Source organism: Oncorhynchus nerka, linkage group LG27 (assembly GCF_034236695.1).
Source record: "Oncorhynchus nerka isolate Pitt River linkage group LG27, Oner_Uvic_2.0, whole genome shotgun sequence".
Classification (NCBI taxonomy): domain Eukaryota; kingdom Metazoa; phylum Chordata; class Actinopteri; order Salmoniformes; family Salmonidae; genus Oncorhynchus; species Oncorhynchus nerka.
In genome coordinates this window covers 75,168,391-75,194,603 of record NC_088422.1, presented here as the reverse complement: position 1 = coordinate 75,194,603, position 26,213 = coordinate 75,168,391, and the positions used below count along the sequence as shown (strand labels likewise).

The window sequence follows — 26,213 nt, the reverse complement described above, 5'->3', positions numbered from 1 at the left end:
CCTTTGTTGCTCTCCTCTCCTGTCTGTCAGCGCTGTAGTAGAGAGAGAGGCTGTCTTAATGTTCCTGTACAATGGTTTCTTGATCCCTTGAACTTGTGATGGATATAAGGGACATGTCTACTAGATAAAAGACGCAGGCACATTAGGTACATTACCTGGCCTTTGTTTTCACAGTATCACTGGGACATCTTGAACAATAGATCATGACTTCACAACGTTTCATGTGGACAGTCAAAACTGTTCTCCAGATGGTGTCCTTTCATATTTCTGATGGAAAAACAATATTAAACATATATGGAATTTACCATGTTTTATGACAGCAGTATAGATTAATTAGCAATTAGTAATTATTTGACCTTCAGTCAAATAATTGACACACATTAGATTGAAAGATGCCATCTAATGGTGAAAACTAGAATTAGCCACATTAAGTGCAGAAATCAGGAAGCTGTAGCACACGTGTACAGAATTAGTCGTCATTTATATATTGGCAACTATAACAGTTTACTTAATTTGGGACCCATCTGTTTTCCTAATCACAATTTGTATCTCGTTCTTCTCGTTCAGCTCTTGCAAATGTATCGTTGCATATTTAATATTCCACCTTCATCCCAAAGATTGTGGTTAGAATCATTTTCACTGTGTATATTTTCACTTTCCTCCAGTGGATTTCACAGCAACGACATAGCAGCCGTACCTGAGGGAGCCTTCCACAAGAACCCTTTGCTCCGCACCATGTAAGACCATACTTCAAAGCCAGTCCGACAGTCAACAAATACTATAGAATAGAACCTTAAGCCTTCACACATTCATGTACTAGCACAGTGTTCCCCAACTCCAGTCCTCCAGTACCCCCAACAGCACACATTTTGGTTGTAGCTCCAGACAAACTCACCTGATTCAACTCATTGAGTGCTTGATCATTAGTTGACCAGTTGAATCAGGTCTGCTTGTCCGGGGCTACAAAATATGTGTACTGTTGGGGGTAGTCCAGGACAGGAGTTGGGAAACACACCAGCAGCAAGCTGGTAATATAGTGACTTACTGACAGCACCACGCTGGTAATATAGTGACTGACTGACAGCAGCAAGCTGGTAATATAGTGACTGACTGACAGCACCACACTGGTAATATAGTGACTGACTGACAGCATCACGCTGGTAATATAGTGACTGACTGACAGCACCACACTGGTAATATAGTGACTGACTGACAGCAGCAAGCTGGTAATATAGTGACTGACTGACAGCAGCAAGCTGGTAATATAGTGACTGACTGACAGCACCACACTGGTAATATAGTGACTGACTGACAGCATCACGCTGGTAATATAGTGACTGACTGACAGCACCACACTGGTAATATAGTGACTGACTGACAGCAGCAAGCTGGTAATATAGTGACTGACTGACAGCAGCAAGCTGGTAATATAGTGACTGACTGACAGCAGCAAGCTGGTAATATAGTGACTGACTGACAGCACCACACTGCTAATATAGTGACTGACTGACAGCACCACGCTGGTAATATAGTGACTGACTGACAGCACCACGCTGGTAATATAGTGACTGACTGACAGCACCACGCTGGTAATATAGTGACTGACTGACAGCACCACGCTGGTAATATAGTGACTGACTGACAGCACCACGCTGGTAATATAGTGACTGACTGACAGCACCACGCTGGTAATATAGTGACTGACTGACAGCATCACGTGGTAATATAGTGACTGGCTGACAGCATCACGCGGTAATTTAGTGACTGACTGACAGCACCACACTGGTAATATAGTGACTGACTGACAGCACCACACTGGTAATATAGTGACTGACTGACAGCATCACGCTGGTAATATAGTGACTGACTGACAGCACCAAGCTGGTAATATAGTGACTGACTGACAGCACCACGCTGGTAATATAGTGACTAACCATGGGCCTAGAAGATACTTGTCCAGAAGATGGTGCCATTCTCTCATAGTAAATACGTTTATTGTCAGAGTGTCCTCTTCTCTTATCCTCCCCAGCCACCTCTATGACAACCCCCTGTCATTTGTGGGAACTTCTGCCTTCCAGAACCTGTCTGACCTGCACTCCCTGTAAGTCCCTGTCCATATATGTTAAAAAAAAACAAGTCTGGTACTCTGAACATTGTATTCATAGTGTGGTAAGAATCTCTGAATTAACTGATTTACAATAAAAGTGTATTTAATCACCATGTGATACAGTACACTGAATAATGCTGGTGCTTATTTCATACCATAATCTAATGTTACAAGTGGACAGTTATTCAGCATAAAGTTAGTGTCTGGTGTGTCATACCTATTGTATTCTAACCCTGTGAGGTATGCGTTTCAGGATGCTTCGTGGAGCCAGTATGATGCAGGAGTTTCCCTGTCTCACTGGGACTAACAACCTGGAGAGTCTGTGAGTAGACAATACAGCAGATGCTTTATGTCAACATACACAACTGACACTGACCAACAATGTTAGAATGAATGTGTTTGTGTTAGACAGATTGTGAGTGATTGGCTTTTTTTCTGCCTTGTTTGAGGTTAAGTGAGACAGTTTGTCAGTGGTAATTAAATCAGCGTGTTTCTTTCTCAGTACGTTGACAGGCACAAAGATTGCTGCCATACCGGTTGAGCTCTGTGAGGATCTCAAGGTGCTGCGGACTCTGTAAGTATCCCCAACCTCACCTCTCACCCTTATCCTACCTTATTAATCTATTTCACATGAATTCTGGTGACATTCCAGATTATATTATTTCATCCTTTTGCCCATCAGAGACCTGTCCTACAATGAGATTGAGGAGCTGCCTTCCTTCCAGGGCTGTCTAAAGTTGCAGGAAATGTGAGTATTGTATATATTGTTGGGAATGTGAGCAAGAGCACAAACACATTTTTAAACATTACACTCAAGATGACCCCCACCTTCTACCTTTTCCTGACTGTATATTCTGTGTTCTGCCCTAATTATAGAAGCCTGCAGCACAACCACATCCAGCAAATCGACAGGGACACATTCCAGGGCCTGTCTGCCCTGCGCTTGCTGTGAGTACACACACACACACACACACACACACTTGCAGCCTATAGTACCTTGAGGCTTAAAGGTGAAGGGCCTAAGTAGATCTCATTGGAAATGAACTCAGTTCTGCTTTCACTAGCTCATGCCAGAGGCTCATTTAAAAAAGCTTTAATTTGCTGCCCTCATTCTGAACACATCGTTAAGTAATTGTCTTTACTGCAGGGACCTGAGTAGAAATGAAATGAAAACCATCCACAGAGATGCTTTCCTCTATTTGACGGTGCTAACAAACCTGTGAGTAGGACACTGTACTGTGGTAAAAACTCAATCCGTTCTCATACAAGTCATGATAACAAATACATTACTGTTTAAACAAATGTGTACATATGCTAGTAGTGTGTTCCAGGAATGTATGTATGCTAATATGTCCTGTTTGTTTTAGAGACCTGAGCTTAAACTCGCTGACCAGCATTCCAACAACTGGACTGAGTTCCCTGAACCAACTGAAACTCACAGGAAACCTGCAGATGAAAAATGTATTTACTGCAAAGAGCCTCCCCAAACTAAGGTTAGAATCCCAGTAATTCATCCAAATGACCTCACACTGTCCTGAACTAGATGTGAACTCACTGTAGAGCCAAACCCAATTCACTTACAGTAACTAAACTTAAGTCCAACTGTGAGGTTGGGGTCATGCAACACTTTGAATGATAATGGTCCTATTATGGTCTACAGGTCAGTATCAGTTCCCTATGCTTACCAGTGCTGTGCATTTGTGGGATGTGATTCTTCAACATCTTCCACTGATGAGAACATCAAGAAGGTTACAGGTAAATTATGTCAGTCATGATTGGTCATTAGACCACTCTTGACATAAACAAGTATTATTCAGAGGAGAGATAAAAAGTTTATTGAAACTGATTAGCTAAATCATCTTTGTGTTCTAGGTGGAGAAGATGTGGAGAGGATATCGATGGTAATGCACTGCTCTCCCTCTCCAGGTAAACCACAGTCACTTTATTGTCATCTACAGCATTGAATTGTGTACATCGTCACATCACCTACTAACTGAAGTCTGACTCTGTCTCTCTCCTCCAGGAGCCTTCAAGCCCTGTGAGCACCTCCTGGGCAGCTGGATGATCCGTCTGACTGTGTGGTTCATCTGCCTGGTGGCCCTGATCTTCAACACTCTGGTGCTGGCAGCCACCTTCTCCCGCCGGGCCTTGGCCCTCTCCCCTGCCAGGCTGCTGGTTGGCCTCCTGGCCCTCACCAACCTGCTCACTGGGGTCTATGTGGGGGTGCTCACTGTCCTGGATGCTGCCACCTGGGGCTCCTTCGCTGAGTTTGGGGTCTGGTGGGAGACGGGGGTGGGCTGCCGGGCGACAGGGGCCCTGGCGGTGTTCTCCTCCGAGTGGGCGGTGCTGCTGTTGCCCCTGGCGGCTGTGGAGCGCAGCGTGGCGGTGAGGGGGCTCCTGGGGAAGGCCATCTCGCCCAGGAGGAGCAGCGAGAGAGGGTTCGGGGACAGACGCTTCGCCCTGGCGGCTGCTCTCCTGGGACTCCTGGCGGCTGCAGCAGCCTGCCTGCCCCTCTTCAGTACCAGCGACCCTTCAGCCTCCCCTCTCTGTTTACCCTTCTCTGGCGGTGAGGGCCCTGCACTGGGGGTCACTGTGGCCCTGGTGCTGCTCAACGCTCTGGCCTACCTGTTCACAGCAGCAGTGTACACCCAGCTGTACTGTGGCTTGGGCAGGGTGGAGCTGGCAGACCAGGAGCAGGCAGGGGCCGTACGCCATGTGGCATGGCTCATATTCACCAACTGCATCTTCTTCTGTCCTGTGGCAGCCTTCTCCTTCGCCCCTCTACTGGCCAGGTCTGGCACCGCAGGGGGCCCTGAGATCGCCAAGTCCGTCACGCTCATTTTCTTCCCCCTACCGGCATGCCTTAACCCCGTGCTCTACGTTTTCTTCAGCCCCGCCTTCCGGGAGGACTGGCTGCGGCTGCGGGGCCATGGAGCTGTGGCCCGGGGGATGAAGGCTGGGCAGTGTGCAGGGGGCTCTGGGGTTGTGGATGGGGACGGAGACTCCTCCACACGGCTGGGCTATGACTGTGGGGTGTACTCCCAGCTCTGTGGGGAAACAGGCATGTGTGAGCGCTGCCAGGTGGCTCTACACGCCAGGACCTCTTCCTCCTCAACATCAGTCTGCAGACACTTGGTGAAGTCCCACAGCTGCCCTACCCTCTCGGCTGGTGCGGCAGCGGGTCAGCGTATGGAGGGATACTGGGCAGACAGCGGCACCCTCTCTGCCCAGTCAGAGTACGCTGACGAGGGGGACTCGTTTGTGTCCGACAGTTCAGACCAGGTGCAGGCCTGTGGACGTGCCTGCTTCTGCCAGAACCGAGGGCTCCCCCTGGTCCACTACGCATACAACACACCTCGCATCAAAGACTGAGAAACTCTTCAGCTGTGTGTGTGTCTGTGTGTGTGTCTGTGACACTATAACAAAAAGTAAAGGTTTTTGATAAACAACAAAACATGTGCATGTGGGTCCCTGCACACAAATCATTCAGGGAGCACTTCTTTAATCACTGTGTGAAACAGACTCAACTGTCACAAAAAGGGAATCTGGCATTAAATTAGACTTCTCTGAGACCTGAGACTTTTGGCCAACCCTTGTTTTGCCCTTCAGGATTTACAACTGATTCCTGTGTGTGATAACACCAAACTGTCTGTCAAATATGTAACAAAAGAGGAAACCTTGCCACCAGTGCCTGCTTCTTGTTTTAGAGCAAACTCATTATCAAGATGTTACAAGCCTGAATTCATCTGTCACGTATCTTGCTGAGGCAAGCATCTATGTGCCATCTTTTTGTAGGTTCTGCCTGTAGCTATATGTTTTATTTTATTGGTATTCCCTGGTCTGTCGATTTTAAAGCCTTGCCATAATCACTATTCATTTGTATATGTAGCAAATGTAATCATAATCCTCATTCTAGGGTTGTTTTTCATATGAGAATGTAAAGTAACTGAAAGGAGAATTGTATGGAAGCGGCTTTAAATTAAGGGGTACTGACAATGTGTTTAATATAATCTGACAGCTGCATTTTCAGCTGCATTTTCAGCCCTCCCAATGTGAGCCAACTGAATCTCCAGTCTGAATCTGTTCATGTATCTTCACATGCCCTGTATTCATTCCTCAAGAGTACAAGTCCAATGACTTAAATGTTGATTATCTTTGACAATAAGTGTCAACAATTCTTCCTCGCTATGAGTGATAAAGTCTTGGATGTCCCGTGGGAATGGAAGAGAGCACGGTTTTATCAACAGTCTTCCCAGGTTGTTGTGGAGACTTTTATGACTGTTTGTTTTGTCTCCTGGACTGAAAATCATTTAGTTGAACTGTGCTTTACCCCCAGGGTCGTTCTAATTTATAGCTTAAAGAGGAGCAGAATGTCTGGGCCATGGACAAGGTTATTTCAGGTGCCAGGAAGTTGGCTTTGAAAGGTGAGTGCAGCATGTACCAAGTGCAAGCTAAGCCTCTGGCGCTGAATGTTGGTGCCACACAAAGGCCTTCATTTCTGGATGGTTCTAAGACAGTTCGCGTTGTAGTAAAATATATATAAATATTTTAAAAACATTTTATGGACATCATTGGTGCTCACAACCCATTCATTTTGATCAATATGCATACAATCCCACAGCTCAGCAGTGTAATGTATAGTATGATATAATAACAACATATGTAGATAGTGTTTCACTATGAAACATTTTATTGGATCAGGTTTGACTGTAGGGGAATATCTGTTTGATGTGCACGAGCATGACTTTGCGTATGGGGCCTGCACCATACCACACCCTAGGAGCCTGTATCCACATGTGTATTTCATGTGAGCGCTCAGGAAATTAGGCAATGTAGGGAAGCCTAGACTCCCCTCAACACTTTGTTAATGTGTCCATATTATCAAGCTCATTGGCTTTTAAAATTATATCACAAAGTTTCTTATTTTTGTATGGATTTGTCAATGTTTTGACTGAGTGTAATTTTAACCCCAACCAACTGTCCAGATTGTATAGGAGATGTTTGAAGCCCTTACGTGCAAATTCCAAATTGGTGTGTATTGCTGTCTGTTTATCCATATGTAAATGATTTTTGATAGAAAAAACAATAATCAAGAATGGGATGCATTGTCTAACCACGGAAGCTACCTCTTCTACTTTAGTGGCTACCAGCGGTGCTTTGTAAGGTGTGTGTTCTTATGCTATTGTTATTTTGGTTTGAACTGTAGGCTTTGTTTGTAAATACATCTGGTTGTACAGCACCACTGAATTTAAGTCACGCCTTTAGTTGATGCCAATTGTGGGAGGAATGTACAGTATGTACTGTATACTGTGATTTTTGTAAACCAAAATATATAAAACCAGTTGCTTAAAAAAAAACAATGTTTTATGTACAAGATTTCGAACAGACATTCTCACTCATTCGTATCATTTATTTGCCCCACACTGGCACAGTTAAGTTGGCCTGATTTTGACCTCATCAGGACTTATCGGGAGTGTTTTTCTTTGCCTACAGTGTTAGGTTCTGTCTGACTGATTGACCATAGTGCTACTCAAGGGTGCTGTTGAAATCATCATTGCTATAAATGGTCCACAGTGCACCAGGGCACTGACACCTCTCCCAATTGGCTCCTCTGACTGGTGTGTGGAAAGGTTTGAATGCATTCTGGGTTAAAAAAAAAGAACCCTGTTGATGGTGTCCGTGTCACCTGCCCCTGTTCCTTTAACCATACAAACACATGATGGGGCTTACTGGAAGTGGACAAGTGCACATGAATTATGGATTTGAATATGACATGTCAAATCTACACCAAGTTTGACAATTCTGTGTTTGTTTTAAATGTGTCATGTGGATGAAGGTAGGTGGTTGGCAGTGGACCTCAGAAACCAACAGGAGCAGCCTTACCTCTCACACCCTGTTTGGCAATGGACGTGGCTTGACCAAACATTTCACCTCCCAGCGATGCACCCCCAGGGGGAATGGGACATTCCAACCCTCCCCACACCTCCCACTGGGCCAAACACATTAAGCATATTGCAGTATCCTCTTTTGGCCTTAATTAGGCTTTGTTACATTAATACCCAGCAGCTTTTGTTCATTCCCACTTTTGTTCATTCAAGTGTCACAGCATCAACTGTTTGTTGACCTCATAGTGATCATGTTCTGTGGGTAGGGCAGCATGAGGCACACGAGTGCTGCTCCACCTGTGTATTCATCTCAGTGTTAACCCCTGTCCACTGTCTGTTTCCCATGTTAAACAATGGTGGGGGTTTATAAGGCCCCCACTAGTGAACAGGCCACATCAGGGGTAGTGGTTTACTGAACTTGCATTATAACCAGTTCACAGCTGGGAATATGAGTATGATTGGGCACCCTAGAAACCTGGGATAGACTTGCATTTGAATAAGTGAGAATAAAAGGGGCACCTACTGCCCGTTGACAAAGCTTTGCATTTATTTTTCATACATAAAACAAATGATCTTTGCCACTAATACTCAATAACTTTTTTCTACTAAGGATGCAAGAGTGAATCAAACAATGCAGTCCTTTGCTACTCCTCAAATTATTCCATGAAATAAAGGTACAATAACACAATGTGGATGAATGTAGTGCCTTGGATGACCTATGTAAGATGATTTCACAACAGGGAACCCGGAAGATTGGCATGTGCACATAACGGGGTGGTAGTGGGACACAGGGTAATGAAAGCTAGTGGATTATCTCTGGTCTCTTCACATTGAGCTGTAGTCTGGCCAGGGTCCCAGTGGAGGTCCGTGTAGGATGAGACAGGACATCCATCCTATCTTCAACCGGCTTCTTTACACCTAATCAGCCTTGTTCGTCTGCTTATCCCTCTCCTCTTTGGTGATTTGAGCTGCAAGGCAATTAGTCTAAGTCGTGAATCATATTTCCAATTCATAAATCAAACATACTAGAACTTATTGTTGGTGATCAATGAATGAGTGATAATACTTCACTATTTTAGACTATTCGATTTTACATTTTAATTCTAGACTATGTAAAATACACTGCTCAAAAAAATAAAGGGAACACTTAAACAACACAATGTAACTCCAAGTCAATCACACTTCTGTGAAATCAAACTGTCCACTTAGGAAGCAACACTGATTGACAATACATTTCACATGCTGTTGTGCAAATGGAATAGACAACAGGTGGGAATTATAGGCAATTAGCAAGACTCCCCCAATAAAGGAGTCGTTCTGCAGGTGGTGACCACAGACCACTTCTCAGTTCCTATGCTTCCTGGCTGATGTTTTGGTCACTTTTGAATGCTGGCGGTGCTTTCACTCTAGTGGTAGCATGAGACGGAGTCTACAACCCACACAAGTGGCTCAGGTAGTGCAGCTCATCCAGGATGGTACATCAATGCGAGCTGTGGCAAGGTTTGCCGTGTCTGTCAGCGTAGTGTCCAGAGCATGGAGGCGCTACCAGGAGACAGGCCAGTACATCAAGAGACGTGGAGGAGGCCGTAGGAGGGCAACAACCCAGCAGCAGGACTGCTACCGCCGCCTTTGTGCAAGGAGGAGCAGGAGGAGCACTGCCAGAGCCCTGCAAAATGACCTCCAGCAGACCACAAATGTGCATGTGTCTGCTCAAACGGTCAGAAACAGACTCCATGAGGGTGGTATGAGGGCCCGACATCCACAGGTGGGGGTTTTGCTTTACAGCCCAACACCATGCAGGACGTTTGGCATTTGCCAGAGAACACCAAGATTGGCAAATTCGCCACTGGCGCCCTGTGCTCTTCACAGATGAAAGCAGGTTCACACTGAGCACATGTTACAGACGTGACAGAGTCTGGAGACGCCGTGGAGAACGTTCTGCTGCCTGCAACATCCTCCAGCATGACTGGTTTGGCGGTGGGTCAGTCATGGTGTGGGGTGGCATTTCTTTGGGGGGCCGCACAGCCCTCCATGTGCTCGCCAGAGGTAGCCTGACTGCCATTAGGTACCGAGATGAGATCCTCAGACCCTTTGTGAGACCATATGCTGGTGCGGTTGGCCCTGGGTTCCTCCTAATGCAAGACAATGCTAGACCTCATGTGGCTGGAGTGTGTCAGCAGTTCCTGCAAGAGGAAGGCATTGATGCTATGGACTGGCCCGCCCATTCCCCAGATCTGAATCCAATTGAGCACATCTGGGACATCATGTCTCGCTCCATCCACCAACAGACTGTCCAGGAGTTGGCGGATGTTTTAGTCCAGGTCTGGGAGGAGATCCCTCAGGAGACCATCCGCCACCTCATCAGGAGCATGCCCAGGCGTTGTAGGGAGAACATACAGGCACGTGGAGGTCACACACACTACTGAGCCGCATTTTGACTTGTTTTAAGGACATTACATCAAAGTTGGATCAGCCTGTAGTGTGGTTTTCCACTTTAATTTTGAGTGTGCCTCCAAATCCAGACCTCCATGGGTTGATACATTTGATTTCCATTGATAATTTTTGTGTGATTTTGTTGTCAGGACATTCAACTATGTAAAGAAAAAAGTATTTAATAAGAATATTTCATTCATTCAGATCTAGGATGTGTTATTTTAGTGTTCCCTTTATTCTTTTGAGCAGTGTATATTAGGCACACCTTTTATTCTTCTCAAATGAACACAAATGAAACAGTTGTATAATAACGGGATTGACCTCAGTTATTACTGAGTGTGGGGGCTTACCTTGGGGGAAAGTGCCAGGTGCTGGGAATAAAATGGGTAGAAGCATGACAGGACACAGCATGGTGGGGTTACAGACAGAAGGAGAGACACACGTCAGAGGAGATGGATCATGTCATGGTGGCAGGATCCATTTAGAACCTTTACATGTATTCCAGTGTACATTCTAAAGGTCCGTCAGGAAGTTAATATACCCTTATGAAGACATAACGATATGTCTATATGTTAACATGAGATCTCAAATAGGAAGAATAGATTTACTGTATTTGCCCTCTAGAACATACTATGATTACCATGATACATGTTCTAGATTTGAACATACCATTTAACATGTACAAGTAGAATTCTTCCATCTCAGATTTGATGTCCAAATGTATTATTTCATAAGGGAACCCCAAAACATGTTTCAAATATGAGTTTGAAGCATTCATATATGATGACATTTTCAGACATTCATATATGACTTCATATTTGATGGACACATATGTACTAAGGGTACTTGTTCCAGACCGTAAACAGAGTGAAGTACATAGGAAGTTGGAAACCTTGACAATCACCATGTACACTCAGTGGCCAGTTTATTAGGTACTTCAATCTAGTACCGGGTCAGTCCCCCCTTTGCCTGAATTCTTCAGGATATGGAAACATTGCTGAATTGGTATCAAGGGCCCTAACGTGTACCAGGAAAACATTCACCACACCATTACACCACCGCCACCAGCCTGTACCATCGACACCAGGTAGGATGGGGCTACAGACTCAAGCTGTTTACGCCAAATCCTGACTCTGCCATCAGCATGACGCCACAGCAACCGGGATTCTTCGGACCAGGCAATGTTTTTCAACGCCTCAATTGTCCAGTGTTGGTGATCGCGTGCCCACTGGAGCCTCTTCTTGTGTTTAGCTGATAGGAGTGGAACCCGGTCATCTGCTGCAATGGCCCATCCGTGACAAGGACCAATGAGTTGTTCATTCCTAGATGCCATTCTGCACACCACTGCGTCGTTATTTGTCAGTTTGTGGCCCGCCTGTTAGGTTGCACCATTCTTGCCATTCTCCTTCGACCTCTCATCAATGAGCTGTTTTCACCCACAGGACCGCCGTTGCCTGGATGTTTTTTTATTGTCACACTATTCTTGGTGACCCATAGACACTGTTGTGCGTGAAAAGCCCAGGAGGTCAGCCATTTCTGAGATACTGGAACACACCTGGCACCGACGATCATATCACGCTCAAAGTCACATAGGTCACTCATTTTGCCCATTCTTATGTTCAATCCAACAGTAACTGGATGCCTTGATGCCTGTCTGCCTGCTTTATATAACAAGCCACGGCCACATGATTAATTGTCTGTAGGAGTGAACCATTTTCGTGAACAGGGTGGTGTACTTAATAAACTAGCCACTGAGCATACAAGATTGACAATGGATTTGGCAGTTGGTTTGCAGGCCAGGTGTGTTAAGGAGCTCACCAGCAGAGAAAAAGTGAGTAGTGTTAGGGATACTTACGGCGAATCTCCAGCTTGCACTCCACTACATCTTCTCCACTGGCGTTGACTGCTTTGCACATGTACACTCCCCCATCAAATGAGCAGGGCTTGCGGATCTCCAGGGTGAGTACGCCCTGCTTACTGAACATACGGTACTTGGCCTCGTTGGAGATGTCCATCTTGTTTTTGTACCATGTTACTTTGGGCTGAGAGAGAGAGGTTACATTACATTTACATTTAAGTCATTTAGCAGACGCTCTTATCCAGAGCGACTTACAATGTGAACTAGATGTGCCTAAAGTAATGCATGTGGCAAAAAAAATGAAATAATGTCTATCTGCTATAACCAAGGCTCATGGTTTTTACTGTTTTACTGGTCAGGACATGCTTGACATCCCCCTACAGTATTAGTAGCAGACATGATGATAATGTAATAGTCGTGCTGATTTGATGGTCATTCTGATGGTGATGAATCACTATATCATTCATGGTTAGCAGCATAGCCTTTGTCTCTGTCATTCTCGCCTGTATAGGGACACCTCACCTTGGGGATGCCTCTGACAGAGCAGCTGAGGGTGGCGTTGTAGCCTGCTATGACTGAACGGCTCACTAGAGGGTGTGTGAACTTAGGCGCCTCGGAAAAGTCATGCTCCTTGTAGGTTGGAGGCTTGTATTCGAAACCTGATAAACAGATGAACAGATGCAGTGCTCAACCTTTGTTCAGAAAGTTTATGGGTTTTTACACAGGTGGCAGTAGGGGATGTTTTTAAAAAATTAATTTCATATGAATGCTGCTCCTACATACATAAATGTATAGCTATTGTTTGTTTATAGTTATGATGTCATGGTGGTATTACTGTCATGAACGGTGCATCAGGTATGGGAGCCCACCTGTTTTCTGGATGTAGGCACTGTCTGCTGAGAAGCAGGGCTCTAGGCTGAGGCCTACCATGTTCACAGCGTAGATACGGAAGATGTATTCATTCCCCATGATGAGATCAGCCACCACACAGTTAGTTCGCCTATATAGCTCATAGACAGTGTACCATTCCTGAAAACCAACCATATTTTAGTCAAACTCTTCATTTTTAAGTGAGAATATTTTAGGGATACCAAAATACTACAGAACAACTCAACCACAATGTCAGTGTAATGTGTCTTGAGAGAATGAGAATGCATGCCAACTCCATTGAATGTTTGCCAAACAAAGGGGCCCGACTGTGTTATATTTAGTAATGGGGCATCTCCGATATCCAAATGAGATAGTGTTCTTTGTAACATGATAATCTCATATCTCACAGCCTGCCATAGTGAGATGTAGGAAATTAATTGGGTCTAATAATGACTTGTGTGAAACCTGAATAGGGAGCTTTTTATTTAGCCACTAACCTTGCAGCTCAGAAGTACAATAGGGTTCCATTACTAAACAGAAAAGCCATGTCCAGTATGAGGCCAAGGCTGGGGGCTAAAAACAGGGCGTGCTTGGCTTGCTGTGCTCTGGGTGGCTGCCTGGGGTGGTGGAAGGTGGCAGTTGGAGCTCAAACAAACAGGCCCAGCATGCAGTTTTCCTTGCTCACAAAGGCTCTCTGCCTAGCTGTGGCTGACTGTGTGTCACAAGGGAGGGTAAAATACCCCTCGGTGACCATGTAGCATTCTTCCCCTCACATAGTGTACATACATGAGTCAATTATGGCCGTGTGTCAGAGAGCTTAGCTACCTTGCCTTGGCACTCAGAGCTTGGCATAGTTCACTCTGAGACCAGCCAGAGAACTAACAGCTAATTATCAGGCAGCTCGCCCTCTCTCACACACACACTGGGATGACCTCTGTGTGTCAGTTAGAAAATAAATATTAGCCTAATCATCATTTAGAATATAGATAATGCTTTCCTGAACCTGCCATGGGAGGGGCAGTGTATAACTTTCCTCATTCAATATTGTCTGATCAATGAACCTCTTGCTCAAATTGATGAAGAGAACATTTTCATGTTAGACACTGCTCAGCACATTGACTCTCACCATGGTCTTCTTGTCAGCCTTCTGAACCATGTAGCCGGTTATTTCACAATTTCCATTGTCCTTGGGTGGCTTCCACTCCAGAGCCACATTGAAGCCCCAAACATCCATGATCTTCAGTTTCTCTGGAGACCCAGGCAAATCTAAAGATAAGACATCACATTTATCGAGTCAACATACTGTACCATAACTTTACCTTAAACTCCAATCCAATCATTCACAGAGAAATGTAAACCACACGGTGGGTACGCGTAGAATATTGTTTACGTGTTATCTTAGGGACAGGTGTGGTTTTGTTTCAATATCCAACGATAATGGGACCAGCTTGCGGGATGTGTCACTTGCGGAACGTGTCAGTTTCATAGTTAACTCAGATACAGCATAAACCCATTCTGAGTGAACTGATAGTGCCACCGATCAATCATAAACCATTTATATTCAAAACCATTAGAGTTGGGAGGAGCCCTCACCGACTATTTGAATTGAGATGCTGGCTGTGTCCTCAACATTCTCAATCTGCAGCTTGACTTCATACTTCCCAGAGTCCTTCCTCTCTGACTTGCGGATGAACAGGATTGTGTCGGTGTCGCTGTTTCGGACGCTGACCTGCTTCGGGTTCAGATACTCCCCATCTTTACTCCAGGTGATCACAGGCCTAGGCTTGCCCTAAAATAAAAAATAATCATATAAACAATCTAATATTTTTTAGAAAGACCAAACCAGATTCTGGAGGACTACAGTACAAGTTAATATGTGTGAAATATTGGTTTTCCTCAGTAACCTACGTTTACTAAATCATCATTACAGTTCCAGGGGTGATGATGATTTCAGTACATCTCCAGACCAAGACATTTGAAATATGATATTGTTCAGATATTTGTATGGCAGATTTGAACCTAGATAAACGTTCCTAAGGAATACAGTAGATGGTGGTACATTTGGCGGTGGCCCAGACTCCTTGGCTTGTGGTTTTCAGCAGTTACTCACTATGAGCTGCTTAAGATAATCATGTCTGTATCAGTTATCAGTCTGTCAATTGCATGTGTTACTAGGATACAGTTTCAAAACTGAAGCTGTATGTATTTATAGTCTTGAGGGAAAAGCAGAAAGGAATAAAGAGACATAGCGTGATTTACTGTAGTATTTTTGCAGACTGTAGTATACTGTAGTATTTACTGTTGTGTTTTTGCAATAATTTTGTTTTATTATTTTTGACATACAAATGGGAGCTTTCTCCTTGAGGAAACCTACTGGACAAATACTAAAAGAGCACATTTTCCAAAACCTATAGATAGGTAGGACTAGTATTCCATAGTAAACTGTAATATTTTTGAATGTCGGTAGCACCATTCCATAACTCAACGTGCACCAAAGAAAATGAAATAGCAATTTCATTCAACATATTTCTCTTATGGGCAAGGGCACCAGCATATATACAGTACATTCATCCTATAGAGTGTGAAGGGTGTACTCTACCCCATACCTGGAAAGGGATCACAAGGTTGATTGTCTCCTCCACTTTCTTGATGAGGGTCTGGCGGAGATTTCTAGGAATCCAAATTTTGGGTTTCTCTGTTAACAAAAATGTCATCAGATGTCAATTAATAAAAGTGTTTGGGTACAGTTTTGTTGTGTGTGTGTGCGGGGAAAGTGGTAGGCTTGGGCGGTATACCGTATTCTCAATACTGTCAATCAGGGGTGTCAATTTAGGCTGGCTTTAGGACCATGCAGACACCTCAGAGTGGGCGGGAAGACTGTTTGCCTGACTGCGGTGAACAGCCCAACTTTCCTCTCAAAGCAGTGCAGAGGTGGAAGATGGCTGTAATTGACTAGGTTACAGCTGTTTGACTTGAAACTAAACTCAAGTTTTAAATTCCGGTGCTGAGCTAATGCGTAGCAGCTAATTGCTGTAAGAGATGTTGCTGAAGAATGTTATTTATGTCCCTTATCAACTGAGGTGAATGAAGGTATAGCAGCCAAGGTGATAATGACTGGAGTCAATTGTTGTCAATTACTTGTTTTTGCTGTTCTCTGTACAGATTTTTGACATTTTTAAATTGTGTAGGAATGCAGAAAATAGAATAAATAAAGTCACTTTGCTATAGCCTACCCTCAGTTTACCTGTAATTATGCCAATGCCATCAGTACCCTGAAGCACGGGGCCTACCCGCCTCTCGGGGGTGTGCTACTCCACTGCTTATAACTATAAGTTTTCACTATCAAATAAATTATCTCCAGCTCAGGGCTCCAGCTATGCATTTGGTTTGCTAACTTCCTAACTTAGTGGCTAGCTCGCAAGATCAAGCTTCTTGGTTATGGCAGAAACAATCAAATCCCCCCCTGGATAAAAATCCTGGCTGCCAAACATTTCTTTGTGCTGCAGCAAACTGATTAGCCTTTTCAGATACTGTAGTTATATAACTTTATGAGCTCGGTTGTCTGTTCTTGCAATTAGTTTATGTTCGCTTGTTAGCATTTAGCTAGTGTCCGCTGTGGGGATTTTTTTGGGGAAAAAAATACCGCCATTGTGTGCACTGCCAGTAATACCGTATACCCCTCTATGGTACAGGAATGGTATGAAAATATGCATACCGCCCAACCCTAGAAGTTGGTTCATGGCTCAGACTTTTCCCTTAGGAAATCGACTCTGCCGCATGAGCATGCTTTTGCGGCACAGTCGATAGCGCGCCGGACCTCGGGCTCGAAGGTCGAGGGTTCGAGACCTGCTCCCTTCTGTTTCATTACAATACCTTTCAACTATCACGTTTAGCTTGATGGCACCATTACTGATCCAATGAGTTACTGCTCATGTACATTGACCAACCGCCTGTGCGGTAGTAATAAGCGTGAGTTGACAACATCAAGTGCTTTTCAGTGCAATTCCACGGTAACGGTGACACAGACTTTCACTTTAACATGTATGTCAATCAAAAACCAATAATTTGAGAATTAAACCAACCATACAACTCTATGCACAGGAACTACTTTTAACAATTTCCACAGAAAATGTTACAAAAACACATTTACTTGAATAACAGTGCAGATGCAAAGTTTGGTAACAGAATGAGAGTTTGTGCCACCATTCTTTTGCCAAACTTTGCATCTGCACTGTTCTACAAGTAAATGGGTTTTTGTAACACTTTCAATGGAAAATGTTAAACGTAGTCATTATGCATAGAGTTGTATGGTTTGTTTAACTTTGCAATCATTGGTTTTTGTTTGACATACATTTTAAAGTGAAAAATCTGAGTCTCAGTGTCACTGTTACTGTGAAATTTCCTTACTGCCAATCAGCACTTAGTGATAATACCATCCTGTCAGCAAGTGCAAAGGCCGGGGGCTTCAGTGTACATCTGAGAACTCAAAATACACCTCACAACTAATCTGTTAGGTGCTGAGAGAGAAATAGCTGATGACCTTGGCAATGTATGTATGTTCCCAAACATGATCTGTGAGCCCTGAGATCCATGTAGGGTAGTGGAGGCTAACTTCAAGCCTCATCAGCTAAATATCTCAAACTGTAGAGAAATAGGAGAGAGGAGACAACAACAGGACACCTCACATACTTTCCATTACAACCTTTGGCTTTTGAACAAACTGATGTCTTACTCTTACAGTGCAAGTGTTTTAGGAACTTCCCTGGTAAAAATTTTTTTTAATGTCTTGTACATGTTTTGACTTCATGCTCATTGTATGGGAGGGAGGGTATAATTGAAAAATTGGATTCGTTTTAAGCAATCATGGGGGAATGCTTACGCATGATCTCGCGGATAGTGACGGCCTGTGCTAGGGAGATAGGTGCACTGGGCCCTGCCATGTTGTAGGCTCTGACACGGAACTGCATCTTCTCCCCGGTTGGCAGGTCCCGGATGATCACAGATGTCCTCTCTGTCAGACCCTCGAAAGCTGGCACCCATTCATCAGCTGTGGGCAAGAGACGGCCAGACAGACGTGTCAAAACGCAACATCCGAAGAAGGCTCAGTGCCCCATCCCCATATGTCATCACAACTAGGGCTGCCTGCATGGATTGAGTTAGAACATTGACGTGCAGCTGGCCAGCATAGCCAGCCCTGGAGGGATTGATTTAATTACCTACGCGTTGTGCTAATGGTCCCTGGCTCAAAGCACTCTTGACAACTTAGGCCTTTGAAGTTGTCAGACTAAAACCAAAGCTTTTTAGATAATGGCTCATCATGGAAAGTGTGATACAGCTAGCATGATAGAGGATGTTGTTTTATGTAAGAGGGGTAATAATTTTTTTAAATTAAACAGGCAATGCTCTCTGAAATGTTGCTGCATTTGGATTTATTTGACAGTTTTTCTATATTGTTAGGTTGTTTTTCAAATAGTGTGTTCCTCTTCAACAGCTTTCATGCCATCCTCCTCCTTATCTACCCATATATTGTGTGAGTGTGTGTGTCAGGGATCAAAATATTGAATGCAGTACTCACAGCCCTCCTTGCAGTACTCGACCCCATAGCCATGCAGCTCAGACGAACCCAGATGCTCCGGGGTTCTCCACTTCAGTGAGATGGTAGTGTCACTGATGTCATCCACGCACAGGCCGACGGGCTCACTGGTTGGGGCTTAGAGAGAGAGAGAGAGAGAGAGAGAGAGAGAGAGAGAGAGAGAGAGAGGAAAGGAAGAGAGGGATTTCAGCAACATTATTCTAGTCTAAATAAGAAATCAATGTGATTTTGCAGAGAGCCACATCAATTCACAGAAATACTCATAATAAACATTGATAAAAGATACAACTATTATACATGGAACTTTAGATAAACTCCTCCTTAATGCAACCGCCTTGTCAGATTTCAAAAATACTTTATGGAAAAAAAGCACACCATGCAATAATCTGAGTAAGGCGCTCAAAAACCAAAACAGCCAAAGAGATATGTAGTCAACATGAGTCAGAAATAGCATTATAAATATTCACTTACCTTTGATGATCTTCATCAGAATGCACTCCCAGGAATCCCAGTTCCACAATAAATGTTTGATTTGTTCGATAAAGTTCATTAAATTATGTCCAAATACCTTCCTTTGTTAGGGCGTTTTGTAAACAAATCCAAACGCGCGTGCAAGTCCAGCCAAAAGGTCGGACGAAAAGTCCAAAAAGTTCCATTACAGTCCGTAGAAACATGTCAAACTAAGTATAGAATCAATCTTTAGGATGTTTTTAACATAAATCTTGAATAATGTTCCAACCGGAGAATCCCTTTGTCTGTAGAAAAGCAATGCAACGCGAGCTACCTCTTACATGACCGCGCGTCACGAGCTCAAAGCATTCTGCCAGACCTCTGACTCATTCCCCTCTCATTCGCCCCCACTTCACAGTAAAAGCCTCAAACAAAGTTCTAAAAACTGTTGACATCTAGTGGAAGCCTTAGGAAGTGCAACATGACCAATATCCCATTGTATCTTCAATAGGGAATGAGTTGAAAATCGACCAACCTCAGATTTCCCACTTCCTGGTTGGATTTTTTATCAGGTTTTCACCTGCCATATGAGTTCTGTTATACTCACAGACATCATTCAAACAGTTTTAGAAACTTCAGAGTGTTTTCTATCCAATACTACTAATAATATGCATTCATTAGCAACTGGGACAGAGTAGCAGGCAGTTTACTCTGGGCACCTTATTCATCCAAGCTACTTAATACTGCCCCTCTGTCACCAAGAAGTTAAGTAACCATCTGTCTTATGTAACCATCAGTGGAGGTTGCTGAGGGGAGGCCGGCTCATAATAATGGCCAGAACAGAGTAAATGGAATGGCATCAAACACATGGAAACCAAGTGTTTGATGTGTTTGATACCATTCCAATTATTCCGCTCCAGCCATTACCATGAGCCCGTCCTCCCCAATTAAGGTGCCACCAACCTCCTGTGGTAACCATACCAAACGTGACATATCATACTAATATTAGCGTTCTGGATCTACCTTTACTATGTTACGTCTAGTCTATGAGACCAGGCTGCAATACTGGGCTAGCTGCATCAATGCTACTATGGAAACCATTCAGTCCCTATAAATCTTAATGTCATGTTTATCTCACCATTTTTCTTAGAAAATGGGTAAATAACAATGGAGAAACAAATAGAGACTATCTTACTCATTTTTTGTTTACAGCCATAAGTCTAAAGATGTATTTCATGAATAATCCTCCTAATATCAACAGAGAGAACTGAGGTTATTTGTAATTTATCCTGTCATAGCTGATTTGTACCACAAACAGTTTGCATGTAACAACACATTAGCATACAGAGACATCCTGCAAAAGCAGCCTAAAATAAGCTCAAGCTGACAGCCATCAGAGGTTGAGTTTTAGAGTTGCCTTTCCCCCGGGCCCTGAGCCCATGGTCCCATGTCACAGGTTAACCAGACAGGGGAGCCATGTAGGCATGTAGTAGAGGTCAGAGGTCAGTCTGTGTTTAAAGGGCCAGACTGAATGGGAAAGACCAACCGTCGTCTACAGGCAGTACAGGAACACAGCAAACAATACTTTGATAAACATCCTTTTCATTTTATTAGCCAACACACAAACAACAACACAGGAAAGTCTGTTAGTAGAAAACTTTTCTTCTCTTTTGCGCCTGTGAGACAAAACATACAACAAACATCTCTGATTTACCAATGAAGGTGGCACTGTCCATTCCTACTTACATTGCCCCTTACAATAACAGTAAAAAGGAGAACAGAACCACAGAAACCACAGCCAGGGTTTACCTTCTATCTTATTATCATCATTATGATTAAATAAATCCCAGTATTTATTACAGCACAAACCATGCCCCTAATAGTTGACCCTAGCTTAGAGGAAAATAAATCAATGCCTACTCCTAGGAGGTTCCGGCTCTGGTACGGGCTCTGGTGCCTGGGCGGGCTCTGGTGCCGGGGCAGGCTCTGCTGGGTCACCCTCTGCAGGGGGGGCTCTATCGGCTGGTGGGTCTCCTTCTGCCGTAGAGGCCCCATCCTCAGCTGGGGGTGCCGGAGCTGGGGCTCCTTCTGTTGGGACTGGCTCTGTTGCGGATGCTGCTGGCTCAACAGGGGTCTCTGGTGCTAGATCTGGGGCTTGTTCCTCTGGAGGAGGTACTGCTGCTGCGTCTGGCTTGGCCTCCCCCTCTGTCGGTGCCTTTGCTGCACCATCCACTGGAACTTCCTCCGCTGGCGGCTTCTTCTCGGCCGTCTTTGGCAGCATTGGCTTGGTCATCCTTGAATAAGGTTAAGATAGTGCTGTTCGAAGTGAGCTTGTCGTACTCCTCCTGTTCCTTGTCTCCCACACGCCTCAATCTACTCTGCTGCTGCTCCTCTCTCTCGATCTGTTCTATCTCAGTGATAGCACTCGACAGCAGCAGTTCAGCTGTCCTCCCAGAGCAGCCTCAACAGTAGCAGCTAGCCCCTGTGTTCTAAGCAGCTGGTCCTAGCCCAGCCGCGCGCTTACATGCCATTATTTATAGAGGTGGATGCCACAGATAGTTTCCTAATCAGCTGTCTTACAAGAGATCTGGTTCGTCCAGATACCTCGATGTTCACACTCACATCCCCGAGAAGGAGGAGAAAGTAGAGGGGGACCCAAGGTAAAAGAATCAGAGACACAGCAAAGAGAGCCCCATAATTCCACTAGACACTGATTTCTGTCTTGAAGACGCCTCCTCCAGTTTTATTTTAGACAGTGTCTACCCAAACATGTTTTCCCTACAAGCACAAGTCAGCATGCTATGGGAACCAAATGTCAAGATGACCATGTGTTGTTGTTGGGTGGTTACAGGTGCCCGTTGTGATTGCATAGCAGACCTTACATGGCTTAGGGGATCTGTAAACTTAACTCTCAGTAGCCAAACCCCCAAGACAATTCACTGTAGTGATAGACAGCACTGACATCAATCAAACACACTGCCACTGAAAATATGTATATGGGTAATCCAAATACTTTAGGATGGAAACAGTTTTGTACATTTCCAATTAAAATTATGTAAAAAAATACATACAATTTGATACATCAAAGTGGGAATTTTGTGACATATTAGGGCAACTGTATTATTAAGGAAGTAATATCAACATTATATTCAGAGAAAACAGGTATGTAGCTGCAGTCAGAACAATGGGGTTGTTTCTTCTGTTTTTATGCTCTGTTTATGTTCCGTGGTCAGCTCACATCAGTAATCTCTGCCAGGACAAAAGTTGTGTTGATGTGACAGTGTGACAATACATGGACAATAATACGATTATTGTGAATTTTTTATTTATTTTTTTATTTGACCTTTATTTTACTAGGCAAGTCAGTTAAGAACAAATTCTTATTTTCAATGACGGCCTAGGAACAGTGGGTTAACGACAGATTTGTACCTTGTCAGCTTGGGAATTGATCAGATGAATATAATAGTTTGATAAAAATGTTTACATGCAATGCAAAAATAACGATTTTCCTAATAATCCTGTTTACATGGACACATCTGAAATCAGGCTACCTGATGGGACTTTGATTAATGCAGAAAATCACCAATCAAAGTAAACTTTCTACCACAGCAACCATGTTATTTTTGGGAAGCCTACTTGATTCTGAGTTCAGACATATACAGTTTGTATGTGAAAACTATTTATAAGATGCATACTTTCAGTTTTTCCACAGACACAGCTCATTACTTCTCTGCATTATTCATCTAGTGTCACGCCCTGACCTTAGAGAGTCTTTTTATTTCTCTATTTGGTTAGGTCAGGGTGTGATTTGGATGGGCATTCTATGTTTTCTATTTCTTTGTTTTTGGCCTGGTATGGATCACAATCAGAGGCAGCTGTCTATCTTTGTCTCTGATTGGGAAACATACTTAGGTAGCCTTTTACCCACCTGTGTTTGTGGGTAATAACTTATTTTCTGTGAGTGTTTGTGTGCGCCACGGTTGCGTCACATTCGGTATCTGGTTACCTGTTTTTTTTGTGAAGGTTTCACTTTATTAAAGATGTGGAATTACATGCACGCTGCTCCTTGGCTCATTTATGACAGGGAGATGGAAGACAGCGATCGTGACATCTAGATGGGCTAGCTCACACTGTTACAGTAGGTTACAGTATGTGAGGTGAATTGCTTCTCATAAGTAATGGTTTAATTTAATTGATTTGGCATAATACATGATTGCATTGTAAAAATACATACTTTCAGACCACTGTGCCCTCTTGTGGTAACTTCCCTCGCACATAAGAGGGAAGCTTGCGCTGCTGGTGCTGTTACAAGTGCAGATCAAATGCACTGCTGGAACTCCGATTAAGCCGTTTACACATGTCCTAATAATTCAAAAGATTGCTTAGAAAACCTGGTGTTTTAATTGCTGCTTGTTTACTTCGATTTTGACCTTACGCCGATTAAGATAATCAGAGTAAGGTGTTTACATGACTATTGCATAATCTGCCTATTGTCAGAATCAGTTTAATATCGAATTATTGATGTGCATTTAAACATAATCATATGACTGGCGAGTGACTGACTGTCCAGTGTGACCACCCAAGGGAGAGTACATGCCTCTACGATGACCATCCACCGCCCAAAGTTTACACCAACAAGCAGACACATATCTGTTTGCATTTTGAATGACCTGATTGTACGAGGCGCTACATGGAACAAAATGTATTTCCCCATCCCTCAAACAGGGAAGTTCAATTTCATAGATGTATATAAAAGAAAATCACATAGGAGGGGAACTCACCCACTGGGATGAAAGGTTGTGAGGCAGCGCTGTGACATGACATGCCAATGGCGTTCACTGCATAGACACGCATCTCATATTCCACACCCTCTATCATCCTCTTGGCCTCATAGGTAGTATCAGTGTAGGGGTCAAAGTTCAGCCTCATCCACCTGTAGCTCTTCTTCTTCTTCCTCTCCAGCACATAGCCTGGGAAGAAAAAGTCAAACATTGTTACTGTATACATCACAGGAGGTTTTGGTGGCACCTTAATGGCTGCAGTGGAATGGTGTCAAATACATCAAACACATGGTTTCCATGTGTCTGATGCCATTCCATTCGTTCAGTTCCGTTCCAGACATTATTGTGAGCCGTCGTCCCAGCAGCCTCCACTGATAGACATGTGACTGTACCTATCAATATACTACAATCAAACTACTCATATTTTCTCTGTACATGTTCGCTATAAACAAGTGAGCATTGTGTATGCCTGAACATAAGATCTGGTAAGACATTATGCACGCTACTGTATATCCTCACCAATGATCGGGTTGCCACCATCTGACTTAGGGGGGTCCCACTGGACAACGCAGGAGTCCTCTCCAACACTGAGGATCCTTGGGGCCGAGGGAGGGTCTGGCGCATCTGAGGAAAAGAAAAGGCCATAAAAAAACATGAATAAGATGACTTGGGACTATAAGGTTCTATCTGCAAAAAGATGATTCTGAGATAATTGGCTTTAAAGTTTCAAACCCTCATTGGTTTGAATGATGTCTGCAATTTTTATCTAGTATTCTTTTGAACTTAACAAAATGAATTGGGGTATTTAGAGTACTACATAGGCAGAGAACATTGAACAGAACAAGGCTATGACAATAACTACATTTGGACAAAAATGCAGATAGAACCTTTGTCCCAAGCTCCCAAAATATAGTGTAAAATACAGGATAAGCAAGGCACAACCTGATTAAACTAATTTGTCTCATCTCTTTGACTAATGACATAATGAAAAATGTATCAACAAAAATCCTTGTGGGAAGTGGTTGTATCTTACCAACAACTTTGACGTTAATGTCAGCTTTGTCCTCCCCAGCAGGGTTCCGCACAATCACAGAGTAGAGGCCCTCGTCCTGTTTATCCGCTCCCTCAATAGTGAAGATACAGTGTCCCTTGGTGCTCTCCACGTGGAGCCTTCCATCTCCCTCTGTCATCACCTGACTCATCAGGACAGCAGATCATTAGTGGAGTCATTCTCATTCAGCTGAACTTAAGGGATCAATTCCAATTCGTAATGCAACCGTTTATATCATCTGATCTGGGGTGTATTCATTAGTGCACACCGTTGCAAACGAGAGTTTCTTAATGGACAAATTCAGGTAGGTCCTTCCTTGTTTCTGCTTGCTTGCTTCCGGTCTGTTATAGTGAACACACCCTTGATGATACTGTTTATTGTCAAAGCCAAAAAAAGGATGAAATACACTTTCCAAGACACATTGGCTGGAAAGGATTTACCTGGTCATGCTTTTTTGGCATGAAAACCAACCACACTGGGAGGTTTACTCATAGATTCAGCTGAAATGTTCATGCAAAAGCAGCTATAATACTTACTGTTCTGCCCTGGTGTCACCCCTTCGATGTCTTTCATTTCAGCAGAAGATTTTGAACATGCTCTTACCTGATCGTCATGGAAGTATGAAACTGCATGCATTGTTTAATTAGCATTGAATGCTGTGTTAAGTTATCAGGAAACATGTTGCCACCCAGGCTTCTATTGGCACAGACAAAATAAAATCCTTGATGTTTTGAAATGAACAGTGTGTGAGAGCATGAGGAATAAAAAGTAACAGGGATGCCAGAAGAGAAAGGACAGCATGAGACTGACACAAATGCACAAACACATATACAGGGGAAAGAGATGCATTTTTTGGAACCCAGATGCTATGGAGAGAAAGTAGTAATAGAGATTGAAAAGAGACATGCACAGGTCTCAGCGTTGGTGTTTAGGGCCACACTCACATCCCCATCCTTGATGCTCCATGTTTCTGCCGCCACCTCAGAGCCAGCCTACATGAGCAGAGCAAAGCAGTAAGGGTGCTGAAGAGGAGGCCAGAGGGTTATCCCCTCTTGTCTCCCCCTTCTCCCCAACTAACCTCCCGTTCCCAGCAATCAACCAGTCACCTGAGGGCATTTAGGTCATGTGATCACCTGCAGACCTCCTACCTGTTGGGATGGGTGAGGAAGGGACCCTCTCACCATG

General features: G+C 43.8%; 2 protein-coding genes and 1 non-coding gene across 3 annotated transcripts in view; 1 reads left to right on the top strand and 2 right to left on the bottom strand.

Annotated features, from left to right (window-relative positions):
• Nucleotides 1-8,684, top strand: part of LOC115112416 (leucine-rich repeat-containing G-protein coupled receptor 4-like) — a 29,884-nt gene extending 21,200 nt beyond the window's left edge. Inside the window, exons 8-18 of the mRNA XM_029639472.2 lie at nt 666-737; nt 2,030-2,101; nt 2,361-2,429; nt 2,610-2,681; nt 2,790-2,855; nt 2,984-3,055; nt 3,255-3,326; nt 3,475-3,600; nt 3,768-3,862; nt 3,980-4,033; nt 4,131-8,684. Of these exons, the coding sequence (XP_029495332.1) occupies nt 666-737; nt 2,030-2,101; nt 2,361-2,429; nt 2,610-2,681; nt 2,790-2,855; nt 2,984-3,055; nt 3,255-3,326; nt 3,475-3,600; nt 3,768-3,862; nt 3,980-4,033; nt 4,131-5,479 (2,119 nt within the window). The 3' untranslated portion in view covers nt 5,480-8,684. The remainder of the gene's footprint in view (nt 1-665; nt 738-2,029; nt 2,102-2,360; nt 2,430-2,609; nt 2,682-2,789; nt 2,856-2,983; nt 3,056-3,254; nt 3,327-3,474; nt 3,601-3,767; nt 3,863-3,979; nt 4,034-4,130) is intronic.
• The window catches only part of LOC115112415 (myosin-binding protein C, cardiac-type-like), a 39,197-nt gene continuing 21,499 nt past the window's right edge, over nt 8,516-26,213 (bottom strand). Inside the window, exons 20-31 of the mRNA XM_065011996.1 lie at nt 25,011-25,170; nt 24,497-24,601; nt 23,978-24,166; nt 18,729-18,863; nt 18,033-18,200; nt 15,760-15,848; nt 14,747-14,942; nt 14,280-14,419; nt 13,153-13,312; nt 12,806-12,942; nt 12,281-12,467; nt 8,516-8,960 (exon numbers count right to left, since the gene is read on the bottom strand). Of these exons, the coding sequence (XP_064868068.1) occupies nt 8,911-8,960; nt 12,281-12,467; nt 12,806-12,942; nt 13,153-13,312; nt 14,280-14,419; nt 14,747-14,942; nt 15,760-15,848; nt 18,033-18,200; nt 18,729-18,863; nt 23,978-24,166; nt 24,497-24,601; nt 25,011-25,170 (1,716 nt within the window). The 3' untranslated portion in view covers nt 8,516-8,910. The remainder of the gene's footprint in view (nt 8,961-12,280; nt 12,468-12,805; nt 12,943-13,152; nt 13,313-14,279; nt 14,420-14,746; nt 14,943-15,759; nt 15,849-18,032; nt 18,201-18,728; nt 18,864-23,977; nt 24,167-24,496; nt 24,602-25,010; nt 25,171-26,213) is intronic.
• Nucleotides 15,501-15,553, bottom strand: LOC115112577 (U7 small nuclear RNA). Its single transcript, XR_003860952.1, has one exon. It is a non-coding gene; the product is annotated as a U7 small nuclear RNA (small nuclear RNA).